General features: G+C 37.2%; 1 protein-coding gene across 1 annotated transcript; it reads right to left on the reverse strand.

Moving 5' to 3' along the window:
* Positions 1 to 1,420: 1,420 nt before the first annotated feature.
* cmtr1 (cap methyltransferase 1) lies at positions 1,421 to 19,075 on the reverse strand. The gene is made up of 25 exons (XM_053482284.1): positions 18,767 to 19,075; positions 18,453 to 18,653; positions 15,577 to 15,707; positions 14,153 to 14,301; positions 13,901 to 14,059; positions 13,683 to 13,775; positions 13,518 to 13,589; positions 13,216 to 13,310; positions 12,931 to 13,003; positions 11,778 to 11,976; positions 11,512 to 11,630; positions 11,309 to 11,405; positions 11,060 to 11,192; positions 9,875 to 10,054; positions 9,466 to 9,522; positions 9,294 to 9,351; positions 8,731 to 8,799; positions 8,079 to 8,210; positions 7,281 to 7,406; positions 6,832 to 6,923; positions 6,206 to 6,274; positions 5,461 to 5,508; positions 5,272 to 5,384; positions 5,065 to 5,173; positions 1,421 to 2,376 (listed from the first exon to the last, which is right to left on the reverse strand). The coding sequence occupies exons 3-25, from the start codon at positions 15,686 to 15,688 to the stop codon at positions 2,220 to 2,222; spliced, it is 2,511 nt and encodes an 836-aa protein (XP_053338259.1). The 5' UTR covers positions 15,689 to 15,707; positions 18,453 to 18,653; positions 18,767 to 19,075; the 3' UTR covers positions 1,421 to 2,219.
* Between the last annotated feature and the right edge of the window lie 58 nt (positions 19,076 to 19,133).

A 19,133-nucleotide genomic window follows, 5' to 3' on the forward strand; every position in this document is an offset into this window, starting at 1 on the left:
CCAAACCAAACCGAGCTGAGGAGTTAGCCTAAGTTGCGCGTAGAGGAACCGTTTTAAACTTTTGTGTCAAGTGAATACAAGTGAAGCGAGTTTACATACCTTATGTGTCAATGCAGGCTTTTTGCATTTTGTGAAACATTTACTGAAGACACAGCACCATGGGTCCCAAGAATGTTAGCAAGAAGAAAATGGAGCAACTTTTAGTTTGTTTTTTAAAGCAGAAATTAATAATTTCTTCATAAATTAAGGTTAAATGACAATTTATTTCATATTTTATTTACATGTCTTTTAATTGTTTTTATATGCAAAAATATGATAGTGTTGGACATTGGTAATATTTTTGGGATACTGGAACGGATTATCTGCATTTACATTATTTGCTATGGGAAAATGTGTTTCACAATATGAAATTTCACCTTAAGAACTCGCCTCCTGAACAGATAAAATTTGTAAACACAAAGTTCTGCTGTAACCTCAATCTAGTAAATGTCATATATTTCTTATTACATTATTACAATGAAACAAATTTATGATTATTACTCAGACAATTCAATTCGTTCAATTTTTCGTTCTGTTATTGGCAAATAATTTAGCTACTTTCTAAAAATGAATAACTGAAATTAGTAAAATAACAATAGAACAAGAAATTTTTAAGCTTAAAAATCATAAAATAGCATAATTTTGCAAATTTTAAACATTTGGTTCTAGAAATAAACAAAATTATCTGCCAATAAAACAAGAAGGTTATGCTTTAAAGATTAGTATAAATATATATTTATACTAAATATAGGCTTTAAACATTTCATAATCAGAAATGAATAAAATCAGCCTAACATCTGATACGCCGGACTGCATGAGATACACACGTTTACGTCTCATTAAACTGCATGTAATCTTTCCTTTTCCTTAGTGAGAGCGAAGGATCAGAGGAACAACATTTTTTATTTATCACTCGCTGCTCCAGGTTGCGATTAACACTCAGGTCACACCGTGGAGTTCCGAATATGCTCTTAGCTATAAATTATGCTCAGACATGTTTAACAGGAAATTGTAACAAGCTAAACATAACACACAGCTGCTTTTTCAGCCTCTCTAAAAGGTAAACTGTTTATTACAGGGTTCCACATGGAACCTTTTATAGTTCTTTAAAAGGACTCGGGATACAAGAGCTACACACTTTGACTCTAATGCTAATATTAACCCACAGTCATACTGTACAGTAGGTGCCACAAGTAGTACTATACATTTTTTAAAAAGATTTAATGTGGGAACTGAACAAAAACCTTCCAGAAAGGGTTCCAAGCAGAACCGCTTAAGGAAGCCAGTTACTGAATTTGACAGAACATACACCTAGGTAAAATGACAAAAACTGTCGCATGAATAAGGCATCCTCGTCATTTCATTCAGACTGACACTCAAGTCAAGGACACTGACATCCATTTTGTTTAATAGAAGAAGAAGAAGAAGAAAATACTCCAGGAAGTGATCTTTTTACATTATTATCAAGGTTACTCTCAAGCTCAAAAGAAGGCCATAGAAATGAAACATGCCTGCCTCATTCAAACAACATTTACAAGCAAAACAAAACCCAAAGGAGGCGAGAAAGGCAACAGGCTGTGCACAGAAAAGGCAATGTAGAGTCCTATATCGCCATGCATTGTATGACTGGGTAGTGAGCAGTATATTAGTTTATCGGCTTTATGAAGCCGAAGCATCTTCAAGCGTCTATGAGGGGTGTTCAAGTCAAACCAGGACTTGTGATGAACTTCATTGTGAATGAAGGCGTAAAACCGTTTGACTTCAAGCACAGTACGGTGATAAGACTCTTATTTGAATGATGCAAACGTTTATTTTTTTAAAAAAGGTTGAATGACCGTGAATGACGATCCAGGCTAAAGCGGCTCGGTGCACGCTGCAGCCGTTCCCGTGAAACACTAATGAAATGCTGGGATAAGCGTAGCAGGGCATGATATGGAGAAAAAAAGTTAGATTTTACTCTGATTCTTGTCTTTTTATAAAATCTAAAGTCCCGGTTTGACATGAACGCTCCTTGCATATTTTGTGTAAATACCTCACAGATAGAACGCGTTCTGACTGTAAAATAAATTAAGGTTCAACTTAATTGCAGTTTAGATTGAGCACAGTATGAAAGTCATTTTTAATTGACTACGACGTCCTCTTCTGCACACCACAGCGCCCTCTGCTGATAGGGAGAGACTTCACACTCCATCACGGCTCTCCCACTGGTGACTGTGTTTCCGGATGAAGGACAGAACTTGGTCTTTTGAGAGCTTCTGGGGATCGATGCGGTTCTGGGAGTCGTGAACTCTGACCCCTTCCTCCCAGGCCCAAAACAATCTTTCATGATGGCAGACGCTGGGAAAAAAAAAAAAAGAGGAGGAAAAATTATAAAAAGGATATATTTAGCTTTGGTCGTTACTAAGAAAGTTGAAAAGCTGTTGGTTTTACCTGCTCTGATTAAGTAATAAACATTTTTTTTTTAAATCAACATTCAACACAAGTTACTTTAAGGTATGCATGTGCAAATGTTACTTTCTAGAAGAATCAGGACAGTGAGAGAGTTAGACGACTTCATTGTATTTTATATTCCATGTGATAAACTAAACAAATCATTTGCACTACTTTTAAATGATGTAAAGCATTTCTAAACATGATCATAAATTTTCTTAAACAATACAGCATTTTTAAGTCTACAAATGTATAGTCTTTGGAATGTTAACTACTTCTCCTATGAATAATACGTATGGTAATGTTCAGATCCTGCATTGCTGATTTTCTTTTTGTTTCACTTCTTTTCCAAACACGGCTGTTTCAGTCTCTGAAGCTTTTAATAAACTTCACCTTTAGAATACAGGGACCAGAATCATCCATGTTCGGAACCGTATCAAGTATTTCCCAGCTGTTTTGAGGCTTTTCCCACCCACATTTCTTAAGAACAAAATAAGGGGCGAAATTTAGCGATATAAAAGATAAAACAGGTAGCGTTTATATTGCTAGCGGCCAAAGCGCAGTACAGGCGCTGATTTTATTTACATTTTTTATATATAATACAAAAAATGTGTGCCAAAGAAGCTACTTTTGAAGTTTATGCAACATGGAAGTGACGGATCTTGCTTCCATAAAAAAGTCAAGTTGCTAACTTTAGCCGTTTTGTAAGAATTGCTGCTTAAATCGCTTTTTGGTAAAAGCTTAAAAACAAGCATAGATCGGGAGATAAGGAAGTATTATGAAAAATGTTAGAATGTTATATGACCCTATGTACGAATTCACTTTTTCACCTAGCTGAGACACCTTTTAACATTAATACCATAGATGCAAATATGGCGATGACGTTAAAAAAAATCGTAAAACGTAATAAAAGAGTGTGTGGAAGATCCAGATAAATTAGACGAAGAGTTCAAGACAGAGAACAAGTGAAGACGAGATCGGGGGAAGAAACATTAGACGTTTTAAGGAAGGCTGATCTGAAAAATTGGTTTTAAGAGGCCGGGAAGAGGAGTAAGAAAGAGCACTACAGCCGGCGGTAATGTACCTGGATTTCAACCACTGTTAAACCACAAAAAAGAAGAAGAAGAAGAAGTAGTTAAAACTAAGAGCTGAAAAAAACTAGGTTAGACATTAGATGCTAACCACTAAGCTTGTGAATAGTCACTTACAGCTAACCTAGGTTTATTTACTGTAGCTTTAAAAAATGTGGGCCTGAAGAACAGTAGAGCTGGTGTGTGAGGTCATAATAGGGAGAAAATCCCATCTGATTATGATTAAAAAGTAAATTTTGCTTAATATGTCATCTTTAAGGCAAGTATATGGTTTGTTTTAACCTGATTAAGCTAATGCCCATTTTACTCAGGCATGTAAATAAAAAAAATAGTGGTGCACATTTATCTGCCCATCGATAAGACGTTCATTGATGGTTGAGCTGCACTTTCGGGATACATCCAATAGGTGGTGGTAGAACACCTCCAAAAACAACAAGGTTGAAAAACATCCTGGGAAAATCAGCTGAACTACAGTGTCTCAGAGAAAGGTCAGCACTGTGCCTTCTGTAAAAACATGTTCCTGTGACATTACAAGAGGAGGCACGAGAAGCAAGGTGTTTCTGTTTGTTTTTTCTAACCACATTTACATTCATGTTTCACAAACAAAAGATTGTTGGCCCACACAAGTACTGAAACTCTTCTTATTGAACAGGCAACTGAATAGGAAGCTAAATGGCTTTTAAAACAACTAATTTTCAATTAGAAAAATGATCGTCAAAATATTATGTCAAAGATTCTTTCATAAATTTGAAAGGCTGAATTTGTGACCTTTCAAAGATATTTATAAAGAGCTTAAAAACATTAAAGAAGTTTTTTTTTTAAATGAAACAGGGCCAATAAATTACAAAAAAATGTATATTAGCCAAATTATTATTTTAATGTAGCTATTGGTCCGGAATATCAATCACGGCATCCCTAAATGTTGATAAAGTGTGTGAGTGTGTAAGGAAATTATGTTAAAACACCAAAGTTTTAGACAGATTTAGACGGCCATGATTGCTGAACAAATTCCTTACATAACAGAGCGTAATGTTTGCAGGAGGAGAGCCAAGTCAAGATTAAAAAGTAAATTTAAAAAAAGGTACATTGAATTTGGGTGAAATAAAAAGTGATTTAAAAATATTGTGCACATTACAGTAAAAAGACACTACACCTGTCAGGGAAACACTAACATTATAAGAAAAAGGATAGGTTACTATTTTTAGCCTGTATAATCTAACTTCTTTGCTTTAAAAAGGATTTCAATCCACTTACTGCAAAAGAAAAGAAATAGCTGGTATCTGCTACCATAGCTGTTAATATTTTGGGAATGTATGGTTTCTTAATATTTGTTATGGGCAGAAAAACTCAAGTGTTGGCCAAAAACAAAACATTTTCCATCACACTTCTTTTCACAGATCACCAGACACACTCACACATACATCCCTACCTGAGGGCAGAAAAAAAAAAAAGACACTAAACCTACAGTGTTATTAAAATCTGTAGTGCAGGTTTTGGAACATACTCAAAAGGCGCTATAGCGCTCTGATCCATGACGTAGGTGGACTGTTTTGTCTGTTTATTATAAAAGAATTTCATCTTCGACCTTGAACTGAACGCCATCGTCCACGGGTCTGAAATAATAATTTTAAAAAAAGAAACATAAGAAAGTTACACTTATACACTGAATAACAATTCTGAAAGTCCACAAATCCTCTCCCGCTCCTCTCACCTCTGACCGTTTTGATGATGTAAAGGCCGCTGGGCAGGAAGTGGCGATCGTCGCGGCCCGTGTAGGACAGCCGCGGCATTCCACCAGAGCTCTTGGTTACCTTCATTTCCAATCTGAAGAACATCAAACCTGCATCACACGCTGAAGGTTACAGAGGAGCCAAGGACACGTGCTCACAGAGGTACTCACCTTAGGAAGATCTTGTCCATCTCCTCCAAACGATACACCTCTTTTACTCTGGAAAACAACAGTAGATGTTTACAAACAGACAATGCTTAGGGGGATATTAGTACAAGTTGTCCCCGACTTATAAACAAGTTTTGTTCCAGGAGCACATTTGTAAGTCAGATTTGTTCTTTAGTCAGACAAAGTGAGTTTTATGCGCCTTTGACAAAAATATAAAATCGAAAGAATACGAAACTTGACTAAATTTGTCCCATTTCTCCACACTGCCATCATGTGACCAAAAACTGTAATCGCGCAGAAGAAAATTTATCTCACACACACGTAACAGTGTTTGACCTTTAAATCGAGAGGAGAATCCAGGAAGCCTTATTGTCTCAGAGCTGTTTTCCACTGTATTGGACTGTGAACTCTGTTTTGTGGAGGATTCTCCAAAATTAGGATTATTCACCATCAGGACAGCTTTAAAGGACAGACATTTTTTATCATCGTGATCTAGGACTGATTCATTGAAACCGGTGAGGCCGACTTGTTTATTTAGTATATAGAATATTTCCATTATGGATTTTTTTTAAAAACATTATTTGGACTCTTTTTGTTTTTTGGTAACGGAATGATCAACAGTCTGCAAAAAAACATCATATTAAATACCATAACATCATTCCTAACATGAAATATTGTGATTTTGGCCAGGTTCTGTTCTGGAAAGCAGGAAGCATAGAGACATGCTTAAAAGAGTGAGACAGTTTACCGTATAGGGTTCATATCGGGCCGACTGGGTTTAGACACAGCTTTCACAAACTTCTCAGCCATCTGAATTCTGGACCACAAATTAAAATAAATTACAAGGAATGCAGAACATAAATTAAGATATAGCGAACTTTGAATCACAACTCTGATTACATTATGTAATTGTAGGTTTAACAAGGACTATTACAGCAAGTTCATGTGTTGTGGCCTGGGAAAACTCTTTACAGGATAAAAGATTACCTAACATAGATGGACTAAAAAAAAAATTAAAAAAACTTTTCAAATATAATTTTAAATGGGACATGGGTGAGGGAAAAAGAATTAGTTCTTGAAAAGTTTTGCGAGATCTCTCAAAATGTTTGCGAGATCTTGCAAAACTTGACTTGCTTTCCATGTCCTGTTTTTTGCCCCTTCTGCAGGTTTTTTTTTTTTTTTTTGCATCCCATGTCCCATTTTCTGTTCGTCCTCAGATTTCTTTTTTTTTTTTAAAGTGATTCACTGATCAGCCATGTTGTTTAGCTGTAACCTGAGGAATCATTTTAAAAGACCTCTCTACTTCACAGACTTTTGCACATACAGAAGATATTTCTTTCTCAAGTGTTACGTGTGTCTGAGGTGAAAACAGACCTCTGGTTAAAATGCTGCTCTCTGACATCGGTGCCGTTGAGAACCAGAGCATCGAGGACATGAACGGCGTTGATCCTACGCTGGGCTTTACCCTGTGAACACAACACACCTCATCACTGCACGAATGTAAACGTTTTCAACCCGAGGTAAGGTACTGAGAAAAGGTAACAAACTTTAGCTTTTTCTTTGTTACTAGACAAGTGAGGTCTTTAATATGTCCTGGAAATAGGTTTTGTTGGAACTGACACCATAATGAGGGAACTGAATTGATGCAAGCTGAAGTTAATCAACTCTTAACAGGTTTTTGTTTTAGGCACTGAATGCAACTTTTATAAATCTGGTTTGGATCAGAGATCAGTGATTTGTACACATTCGGCATACACGTATCTGTAACAGGAATCACTCTGCGTGGATAAAAAGGTTTCCCATAATGCCCTGAGAGATCTCACCTCTCCCTTGAGCTCCTGCACAATCTCCACACTCAGCAGAGTGTCTCTGGGCAGCTCCAGTTTAAAGCCCTCCAGCTTCTTCCAGCGCACAGGAGATTTGCCATCCCATGTGTAGATCTGAGATTTCTACATAGACACACACAGACATTTCGCTAGGGGTGTAAGAGAATGTAAAGACATTATTTTATATAGAAATAAAAGGAAAAGATGAGGCTCTAAAGCTCACGGGTAAAACGAAAATGACTATGTTGCAGCGGTGCGGGATACGTTCAGAGCATCATTAGTAGCTATTTGATCGAGGAGGTTTACACTAGGCTAGTAGATTTATGAGGAAAACCTTTTCTTTAGTGAAAAAAAGGAAAAAAAATAAAACCTGTTCCATGCACATATCTCTGGCAGACAATTTCTGTATGAAATGGAGTGATGTACTGTAGCTGAAGTGGACATTTCTACTTCCACTTCCAAGTGGACATTGTACCTATTAGTGCACTTCATTCTCGCAAATAAACCCTTCTTTTTAGGTCACGGGTGGTCGTACAAGCATTTCACTGCATATTATACTGCGAATGGCTGTGTATGTGACAAATAAAATTTTAAAGCTAGTGGAAAGCCTTCCCCAAAAGCGTGAAGCTTATTATAACATCAAAGAAGGAACAAATCTGGAATGAGGTGTTTATCAAATACATATGAGAATGTTGGTTAGATGTCCATAAACCTCTGGCTATATAGTGTTTTTATTATATACAGTCAAATGCTTGACTGTTTTGAATCCAAACTTTATTTCACAACCAATCTCACCCCAAGCCCCAGGAGAAAAATCTGTTCTCCTCCTCCGACGATGCACCGGTGGTCCAATACATGCTCCAGTTTGTCCAAAGTGGTGAGGTTGAGGGCTGTGGGCCGTGAGTTAAAGCGGTCGACATCTGATCTCTAAAAAAACACAAACACACATATATTTCTTTGTCAGGTAAGAGATAAATATCAACATAGAAGCTTTATGTATTGAGAAAAACACCCTTATAATAACTTGGGACACAAAAAAGCCTTTAAGTGTCCAGACTAACCATTGAAAAATAATGTACTGGTACTGGTCGTGTGCTGATGAGCCAAAGTGCAACGTGTTACACACACAAAAGAAAATGGAATTCACTGCCTTGTAAAGCAGAACAGTTGTTTTATTCAAGGACGCTGGATTTACATCCCTAATACAGCACACACTGAGCTTTAAAAAATAAATAATAAATGCTGTTTTTTAGGAACAAAAATATGCAGCTTACATTCATCAACTCACACTCAGAACTTTTTTTCAGCATTCAATTTGGGTTTTAAATTAGGATTAGGGTTTATTCTTTTCCCCCCCTTAATATTACTGGAGGGGACTATAATCTAAGGACAACCTGGTGTTATATTAAGAAAAAAAATTAATAAATCAAAGTCTGTGAACACTGACGTTTATGAGCTCGTGGAACTTGGATTTGGGGTCTAAAGGAGACGGCGCTACTCTGACTTGATCAGGAATCTGCAGAGAGAAACAGAAATCCAGATAACTGTTAGTATTGGACGAATAAATAAATAAATAAATAAATAAATACTATGGGTGAATTATTGAAAAACAAAATACTACTAAATATGTAAATAAAAATATTATAAATTAAAATATTAAAAGAACAGTAAATAATATATATATATATTATAATTATGAATATATAAATATAATTTTATTATAATAAAATCACCTCAAAATAAAACTAACTTAATTAATAAAAAAAAAAATTATAAATAAATAAATGAATAAAAAAAAATTGTAGGAACAAATAAAAACATTAATAAGCGGTGAATAAACAAATCACTGTGACACACAAGTAACTTGAGGCACATTAAACAGATTAATAATAATGTTATATAATGTTGTATTTTATGCTCAAAAAACTTTAAAACAGTTAGGTAACATCAGTTAGGTTTTTTTTCCGTGTATGTGTGTGAGCGTGTGTGCGTGTGTTGATAATTCCATACCCCCCATAGTCTGAGACACTCCTTGCGGATATCAGCTTGCCTCGGCTCAGACAGCGTCCTGTTCCAAGACAGTAAATCCCAAATTAAACAAATATGTACACACACACACACACAGTTAAGTCAACATAAAGAAATAAAACAAACCCAGAGGAATGAAGAACGCGTGACTTACGTGTCTCTCACAAAGGCATGGATCTTAGCGAGAGCTTTGATCTGCACAGCGCAATGACTGAAAGACAGGAACAAAGAGAAAGTCAGATCGACTTTGTGTGTTTAAATCAGATCGACTTTTATCCATCATTACATCCTGGAGTTCTTCCTACTTCATTTTCTAACTAGTTGGCTCTATTGCGCACAATATAAACTACCTGCCTGTGTTATTACGGTAGCACAAACCTGAGAAGTCATGAAACTACAATATATGACCAGACGTTTATTAACCTACTGTATCTTCTTGAAGCTGATGCGACAGCAGCACACTATACATCTGTGTGTTTCTAACTTTATGGCAGAGTTCTGACAGAGTTCCAGCTGCATAGTGTGTATGTGGCTGTCTGAGGTAAACACGCAGGATGTCCTACCTCTCGTTGGAGTCCATCATGTACTGGTAGAAGTCTGTGTCTCCTTTGATGATGTGCAGAGGCACCACTTCTGTGACGTCGCTGTCCGAGTTCCTGAGGTGGTTCAGCTTCAGGTTCACCTTGAACAGGTAATCTCTGACTGCATCAGAGCCTGGCTTCAGACTTTTACACACCACATACCTACACACACACACACACACACACACACACACACACACACACAGTATGATAGAGCCTGATTCACATCAGTCTGTATATGTACAGTAGCACACTAAAGCAAAGGGTCAAGGGCAGTTATAAGTATCCCTAATAAAGATTTAAACGAACAAAATAATCAATCAAACAAATACAGTAACTATATATAAATAAATAAAAACATCAATATGGGTAAACAAACCAACTATCATGGATAAATCTTTTAAATATTACTGTGTGTAAATAATAATGAATAAAAAAAAACTATGGGTAAAAAAAATTACTAAATATGTAAGCAAAATAAAAAAATATTCATAATTAGTGAAATGTATAGGTTAAATTAACAGACAAATAATAAAAAAAAACGTATAAATAAACAAACCTGTGGGTAAATAAAACCATATCAAAATGAATTAATAATTTTATGAATTTATAAACAAATAAATACAAATACATCCCAAAAGTAAATAATAAAAAAGCATTCAATATTTAAATAAATAAAAGAAAAATAATTTTTTTTTAAATACCATTCCATACAAAATTAAAACTGAATGAATGAATAAATTATTAAATAAATAAATAATTGTTTTATTTAAAAAAAAAACAATACAAAAATAAGTAAATAAATGGATGGAAATAAATAAAAACATTAATAATGGTGAATAAACAAAACTATTATTTTAAAATAAAAAAAGTAAACTATTGGTAAATGAACTATTGGGGAAAAAATTAAAAAAAAAAAAGAACATTATGTTTATGCAAATAAATGCATGAATACATACTAAATGTTAAAAAATAAATAGATAAATAAAATAATTACAGCTGAAAAACAATTAACTAACTTAAATAAATAAATCTTTCTATGGGCGAATAAATAAGAACTATTCTGACGTAATTTTTAAAGAAACGGTAATGTCTTTTTTTTATTATTGTTGCTTAGAGAAACAAACACACACTCATACACACACACAAACAAACAGGGACACACACCTCTCAGAGTTGGCGGGTCTGCTGGTGACTGGTTTGAAGAGCGACACTCTATCGAAGCAGAAATACAGCAGGTAGATCAGACCCACACTAAAGGGTGTGAACAGGTCAAACGTCTTACACACAAAGTGGCCTCCTGAAAACACACACAAAAAAAATAAATAAATAAAACCAGACATAATAAACATCAGAGAAATACTGTATATAACATAAGATTTCAACTGGGAGGGAAAAAATGTGTCAGAGAGTCACCTGTTCTGACGGTGGACAAGGCGGTGAGAAACTGGCAGAGCAGAAGCTGCTTGCTCAGGATCTCCTGCAGGTTCTCCTGCCCCTCCACTGAGAAGCCCTGCGTTATTAAACACACCACTACTCACATTTCAGCCAAGCTCCATAATGCACACCACCATAATTACATCTCCACTCATCTCATGCTAATCACTGATCAAACTCACGCCGTCAGCCATGAGGAAGTGAAGCCCTCGCTTTTCCGTGCTCTCCAGGACGAAATTGCGAAACGCACTGATGTTCTCGGGACGCGTGATGTCTCCGTCACCGTCGATGCCACCTTCACCTGTAGCACACCATCGGGTCAGGTTCATATTTTAAAAGCTGCAGTGAGACGTTTTCAGTAATATGACCGCTGGGCTGTTTTTAATTTACACAACTTACATAGCAGGTGTAAAAAAAAGAAATGAAAAAAAAAAATTTTAAACTTTACCATAATAAGGTTCAAAAAGTTCACTGGGGGCAGAGTAGAAGTCCTCGAGTTTAAAATCATTAGCTCCTTTCAGAGTCATGCCGAAGCCTTTGGAGTGCCAACGTTTCCGCCACAGGACGTACTCGGAAAATCCTCCGGGCCCAGCGCACACGTCACCGAAATATAGCAGCTCGCTTTCCTTATCGCGAAATACGAGTTTCTAGGTAAGCATACACACAAACACACACTTATAAAACATAGAATGTGCCTCATTCCTAAAAAAATACTCTAAAAATGTCCCACAATAAATGGTTTTTCTTGGCCTTGTGCATGAACATTGATAAACTGTCAATTACCAGTAAAGTACAGTAAGTCCCCGACTTAGGAACGAGTTCTGTTCAGGGAGCATGTTCGTAAGTTGGATTCGTTTGCAAATTGGATAAAGTGAGTCTTATACACCTTTGACACGAATATACAATGTAAAACGCTACTGTGTTTACTGTGTTTACTGCACGCTTGAACGGACGTCTTTTTGTCTCAGAGCTGTTTTCCATTGTATTGGACTGTGAACTCTGTTTTGTTGAAAATTCTCCGAATTCACCATCAGGACAGCTTTACAGGACAGACATTTTCTATCATCGTGCTCCCGGACTCATTGAAACCGGTGAGGCTGATGCATTTCTCCCGCACACAAATGCAGTATATCGGACTTTAGACATTTTATACATTCACTTACACATTGAAAATATTGTATATAATTGTAAATGTTGGTATCTGGTGCACTGTAGTGCCTTTTTTTTGTTTGTTTAATACACGTGAGCTAGTTCCGTGATTTGTTTTCATCTACGAATGTTCGTAGATCCGCGGTTCGTTCATATCTTCGGAATTTCGGAAACCGAAAGTTGGTAATTCAGGGACTTAGTGTACCAGATTTGCATTCGGTGATGCCCACAAAACACCTTAAAATGCAAAAATCACAGAGGTAAAGTGACAAAAAAAAGGAAAAAACAGACATAGCACCTCACAATATATGGATTTCTATTAGTACTGTATGTTTCCTTATATAATATTTCTTTATTTTGATACTTCTTTCATTAATTTCATAAGTACAAAATGCGAGGTCAAGACAAGGGTCTCCTTGAATTTAGGTGTGTATTCAAATAGGTTAAAGTACCCCTTGGGAGTCCTTTGGATTGGTAAACATGTAGTCGAACACATGGTCCATGTTTGCCATCTTCATCGCAGCTCTGAAAGAAAGAGAGAGACAAAGAGAGAGAGAGAGAGAGAGACAGAGAGTTCACTGTTACAACATAAAAATTCTAATATTAAAGTTTCTAGATTTGAGTTTATAAATATGTTAATAAGTCAGTGGAACGTCTAAATAAGTCTATATTGTGTATGAACTAATTGACAGGATATTAAATCTTCTGTGTGTGTGTGTGTGTGTGTGTGTGTGTACCTGTTGAGGAAGAAAGCACCTCGTATCGTTTCATAAGGGTTGGATCTTGTACGAGCCCGCCTCATTTCTTCACCCTCTAAATTATCAAACACACTCTACAGTGTACACACACACACACACACACACACGGCTTTAATGACAAATTAAGCAGTTCGACATGACATTAGAACTGAAACCATCACTGATGCGTGACCGTTATTTACAGCTTGACTAATACACTCTGATTTTTTGCAAAACCTGGGGGGGAAAATAAATCAGACTAATAGCATAAGCAGCTTTGCATTGAGCTAAAACCTTTTCACCTTGCAGCGTAGCAACGCGTGAAGAAGCTCCTCTGAACAAAACTCGGTCTCGTCCTCGATCCTTAGTTTCCTCTGCAGACGATTTGAACAGCGGGCGTTAGGATGGCACGGTTTGGCATTTTGGAATATTAGCATGTGTAGTTTATGTACAGAACGGTGCAGTACCTCGCCTATAGTCATCCAGTCTCTCAGCTCGTCCGAGTCTGGCATTTCCGTAGTGCATTCTGGGAACCAGGACACTTCTTCAAAAGCACTAGGCTGAGTGAGAGAGAGAGAGAGGGGGAGAAGGAGGGGAAAGCAGACACAAATTAATATAAAATTTCACACATAAGAAACATCGGGCATACTGGTTTATAACGGTGTGTGTATAGTACAGTACCCACCTCGATTTCGTCCTTCCACTCGACGTTGAGATCTCCCTCAAACCCCTGCAGCATCAGACCCAGACCTCTCCTCCCGCGCTGGGTAGACGCCTCCACGATCTCTCTCCGCCCCTGACCAAACTTTCCCAAACCTTCCCCTTCTTTAAAACCCATTTTGGCCTGGAAACAAGAGAAAAGGCTTTGAAGTACTGTTTTACTGTAAGTACAGGCGATATTTGTGTTCCTCAGCTTTAAACCAATCAGACATATTACCATGAGCTTCTGAGAGACGCTGTTGTACATGGAGAAGTCGTTGCCGCTCTGTGAAGCTTCGCCGCCCGAGGCATCGTTGGAGACGGACGGTTTGGAGAAACTGGGTCTCTGGTCTTCGCCGTCACTGAGAGACTCGCTCTGACTCGAATCTGTAAGAAACACAACGGCTACCTGTGTCAGGCTGGAGAGGCTTACGTGTAGGGTTAAGGGCAAGTGTAAAGATTTTGATCAGCTGTGGAAGCCATAAATAAATATCATGTTAAAATAAAAATGTAGACCTTATTGGAAAGGACTTTGTAAATACTGCTTGTAACCAATAGATTTGATTTTATTTACTAATGGACATGACTATGGACTTTATCAAAAAGAACATACAGTAATGTGTCAAAGCATGAGCCCACCCTTTAAAAAAAAAAAAAAATTCCAGACTTTCTTGTATGTATCCCAGTCATGTTTTTTTTTGTTTGTTTGTTTGTTTCTTAGGCAACACAGTGTCCTGTAAATCATTCAAGCATTAAAAATTAACATCTAAGTTAAGGCACGAGAAACAGGTGCATATGATGTCAGATGATCAGGCTGGTGATTTGTATACTGGTGATGCTGAATAAGTGATTGGAACAAGTTGAGAGGGGAAATGAGGTTGCTGCTGAGGTTGTTACATAAACAACCAATTGTTTCAATTGTACTTCGCTGCACAAATGATTCTTCAATTTAATACAAAGTAATGAGTGGTGACTTTTGCACAAGAGCCATACTACAGTTTTCCAAGTATTTTGAAAAACTAAATAAATATAAATATTAGATAAACCAAACAGAAAAGACATTAAAGATCATTATTACAAGCCGGCCACTGAATTTGTTTCTCATCCCACATATCATGGAAAATTTTATTATTAGGATGCAGTGGTGAATTATTTAACTTCCTGCAACCCAAACATACTCATATGACATCATGACGTGAGATTTTCTCCTAACAATATATATGTGTGTATGTGTGTGATCCTCATAGGAGGTTGAATTTCTTCCAACTTGTTCACAGACAGGTGTGTGTATGTGTTTGTGTGTGTGTGTGTGTGTGTGTGTGTGTGAGAGAGAGAGAGAGAGAGAGTGGAGTAAGCTTAGTTATCGAATGCTAATAAAAAGAAACAGTAGATTCTAAGACTCAGGAGGTTAAATTAAGGATTAAGGATATTAAACGTCTCAGTGACAAACTCTGGCTTGGATTCTGATTTCATCATTAGTTGGTTTGGATAAAATGAAAAATGAATTAGTTAGATACAACGAGATGCACATCGAAAGGCAAGGTTAACTGAGTCGGGTGTTCCTGCGTGTACACCGTATCAAAAGCTCTGGCGTCTGGTGAATGACCTCATCGCCACAATGATGTCATCGTTCATCCCGGACAAAGATCGACCCAGACCCACCGTGGCTTGTGGTTTTCTGCGAGGACTCGTCATCTTCGTCGGAGCTGGCCTCGTCCCGTTTGGCCTTCTTCCACTTTATCGCCTTGTCCGATGCATTTAGTCTTCTCTTCATGGTGGCTGCAGGTGAACTCCTGCACAAACACCAAGCAGACAAGATGCGTGTATTCACACTAGGGCAATTCTCATAACCTTCTGCTAAGTCACGTACAGTATGAAAGCATCAATGTGTTATCAAACTCAGATAAAACAGCAATGTTGGTCGTTTTTTAAAGCATAACATGAATAATGTGATGAATTATCTCACAGCCTACTTCCTGAATCATGAGCTCTGTTTTTAAACGCGGATTAACAAACCTACATATCATAACGTATAACCGCTTGTATCATGATATCCGAGGGACGTTCAAGTCAAACCGGGATTTGTGATAAAAACGCGTATGTGAGATGAACATTTACAGATTGTGTACACACAATCATTCACTAACACCACTTGCATGTTGCAGGAACTCATCAAGCTTATTCCAAATGTTTGGGTCATTTAAGGAGTTCTTTAGACGTGAGGCATAGAAGAAAACTTTCGACCTTGAAGCACTAGTGAGACACTGGGATATGTTCATTAGAGTAGCAGGAGATCATATAAAGAAATGAAGTGATTTTTTACACTTATAACTGCGTTCCGGTATTCTGTACAATCAAAGTCCCGGTTTGACTTGAACATCCCTTGTGGTTTTCCCAAACATCCACAGGCAGCCCGTCTCAAGTGTTTCAGGGTGTTTCATTTTGTTCAGCTCCATCTCCTGGAGTTTTGGTTCTTGCAGTGAAGACTCTCTAATCATTCACTTCTTCATTGAGATATACGGTATGTGGCCAAAAATATGTGGACACCTTGTCAAATAATTAAGTTCAGCTTCACTCAATGCCTATTGATGCAGGTGCACAAAATCAAGCACACAGCTAAGCAACCGCCACAGACAAGCACGAGACTTTTAACATGGCTTTAACCTTTAGCCTTAAATCAGGAAGTGTGATTTCTACCGTGTGTCAAAAAAATAAATAAAATCACCAGCTTTCTGGACGGAGTTCCTCAACAACAACTGCCTCAAAAACAACTGTGCACCAGGAGCTTCACAAAATGGTTTGGTGTGGGAGAGATATAATGGTCTGGGGTTAATGGACAGAGTTTGGGCGAGGCCCTTTAGTCCCAGTAAAGGATGAGGTTAATGCGGGTACAACTGTATAATGCTGTGCGAAAGTCTTCGGCACCCCTAGGGTTACTGTTTTTTTTTTTTTTGTCCAAACGTTGTTATACATGTTTATTTTATGACTTCTTTATTAAGTCTGTATGACTAATTTCAAAACATTAGCATTGAAAAACAAAAAAAGTTTAGTCTTACAGGAAAACATCTGCAGGCCAGAAAAGAAAGCGGTCTGTTATGTAAAAGAGCAAAATTCATTATGTAAAAAAAAAAAAGCTTCTGGGGTTTTGCTGCATGAATGAAGAAGCAGGTGTTATAAAGTCCTCAGAAGGACCATAGCTGGTTGTACAGGATGTTCGGTAAAACTAAGCAGCTCATTTTTATTTCCTCATTTCCAGCTCATAAAAAACGGCACACACTGTACCTGAGAATATATTTTAAGCAAAGCGTTGGCACACCAATTATTCACATTGTTTCATTAATTACTTTTTTTCACTGGGATCATCTTGAACGTACAAACATCTTTTTTAAAAAGACATACTTTCACTACAGCTGTTATTTGCAGACTTTTGCACAACACTATTTGTGGCAATAATTTAGGGAAAACGCTCGTTCCTGCTGCACGACAATGCCCCGGTGCACAAAGACACGTCCATATAGATGTGATCTGACGAGTTATAAGTCTTAAACTCCAGTGTCCTGACCATGACCTCCGCTGCAAGCCAGCCCTCCTCATCCAACATCTTATGATCTTTTTACTGGAGGAGCACAAATCCAAAAACACACAGATAATACACTACAAACCGTAATTAGGTACAAATCAGAGGCAGTCCCATGTTAATGCAAATAATGTGAAAATTGGGATGTTCAACAAGCTCATAAAATACCTAACTGTTCCCTCTCTCTCTCTCCCTCACTCGAGCTACATGCTTTATTTATAAAAACATACACAAGGGTGAGTCAAAAATGATCCGCACACCGGTTACGTTAATACTTTTGTCCTATCAGCGCTTTCTGTTTAAGGCTTCTGTCTCCCCGGTCACTGCTGTGCAGGTGTGAAAACAACTCACGGAGAGCATAAACAGAAGCGTTTGAATATCTGCAAACTAATCTCGGAATAATACTCTAAGGAAGGTGAAAGTTTCTTAAAGAGAATCATTACTAGTGACGAGACACGGATTCATCACTTACGAGCCTGAGAGTAAACGGCAGAGTACGGAACGGAAACTTCCTTAATCGCAGACCGAGAAAAAAGTTCAAAAGTCAACCATCAGCTAAAATATTCATCAAGGGCCAGAAATATTGGAACATAATCATGAAAAAAAGCAGTCATAAAAGAGCGAAGATTCCCTCTGATAAAGAAGTGAAGATAGCGGTGCATTCGTGGCAAGGGAGTACAAAAGCTTGTTGGACAAAGTGAATTGAAAATCAAAGAAATTACGTCGAAAAATTATGCATGTCCTTTATAAAAGTTAATTAAAATAAATTCTGCAGATAAGTTTTGATACATCCATATAGAATTGAACTAAAAAAGCTTGATGGTCAGAGTACAGTTTACATTATGCACGGAATATCAAGAATTAGATTATCAAAACCTATTTAAATTAAAAAGATTCGATTAAATAAAAATTAGTAGAAATAAGTTTTTACATTACACGCAGAATTGCTTTAGGGACTCACTTTATCGCTTTAAGATGATCTTGAGGTTGGTTGTTTTTTTTGTTTTGTTTTTTCTGCTTAACTGAGACAAGTCATGCCTGTCTCAAATAAAGTTAAACTTTTAAAAAGAATAAATCCTGGCCAGGGTTTCTGATCTCTTCTTCTTCTTCTTTTGGTCCGATCTCCTTCTCGCTCCCTTTTATCTGGAAACCTAAACTGGAGCTGAAATCAGTAACTTAGGATTGAGTTTCTGTTTCAATTTCAAACTAGTCACTTAGGAAATAAATATATAAATATATATATGAGTAACAAACAGTTTCTTAAGACAGATTTACCCAGGTTTTAGCCAGGTTCTAGTTCTGATGAAACCAATATGATGCACTTTTGCACACTTTCGCAAAGCAGATTTGATTAAAAATGCAAATAATCAACTACTTCACAAACAGGGACAGGATAAGGCTAGCTTGCTAAGCTAAATGTCAGCAAATTTCCCTCCCGTCGGCGTTTTAATGATAAAACATGTACGAAAGGAGCAGAAATAGCCAACGCAACGTGGATATTTTCGCCACATCATTTACAAGTGAAACAACTTTGTGGATAATAACATTCCCTCCAACGTCAACTGCGTACTAATCCCGCGTTCCACTCTACACTGGGGCCTGGAAATATCACCGGCGCATCGTGATGACGTAAGAGGCGTCC

This window comes from Clarias gariepinus, chromosome 22 (assembly GCF_024256425.1).
Source record: "Clarias gariepinus isolate MV-2021 ecotype Netherlands chromosome 22, CGAR_prim_01v2, whole genome shotgun sequence".
Taxonomy (NCBI): Eukaryota; Metazoa; Chordata; class Actinopteri; order Siluriformes; family Clariidae; genus Clarias; species Clarias gariepinus.

Bases quoted from the DNA above. Each gene is read 5' to 3' on its own strand.
- cmtr1 (XM_053482284.1), bottom strand. From the start codon at position 15,688: ATGAAGAGAAGACTAAATGCATCGGACAAGGCGATAAAGTGGAAGAAG. The intron at 6,924-7,280 runs GTGAGATCTCTC...TTGTGTTCACAG, and splicing joins TGCAGGAGCTCAAGGGAGAG to GGTAAAGCCCAGCGTAGGAT. The intron at 6,275-6,831 runs GTCTGTTTTCAC...TTTGTGGTCCAG, and splicing joins GAGCAGCATTTTAACCAGAG to AATTCAGATGGCTGAGAAGT.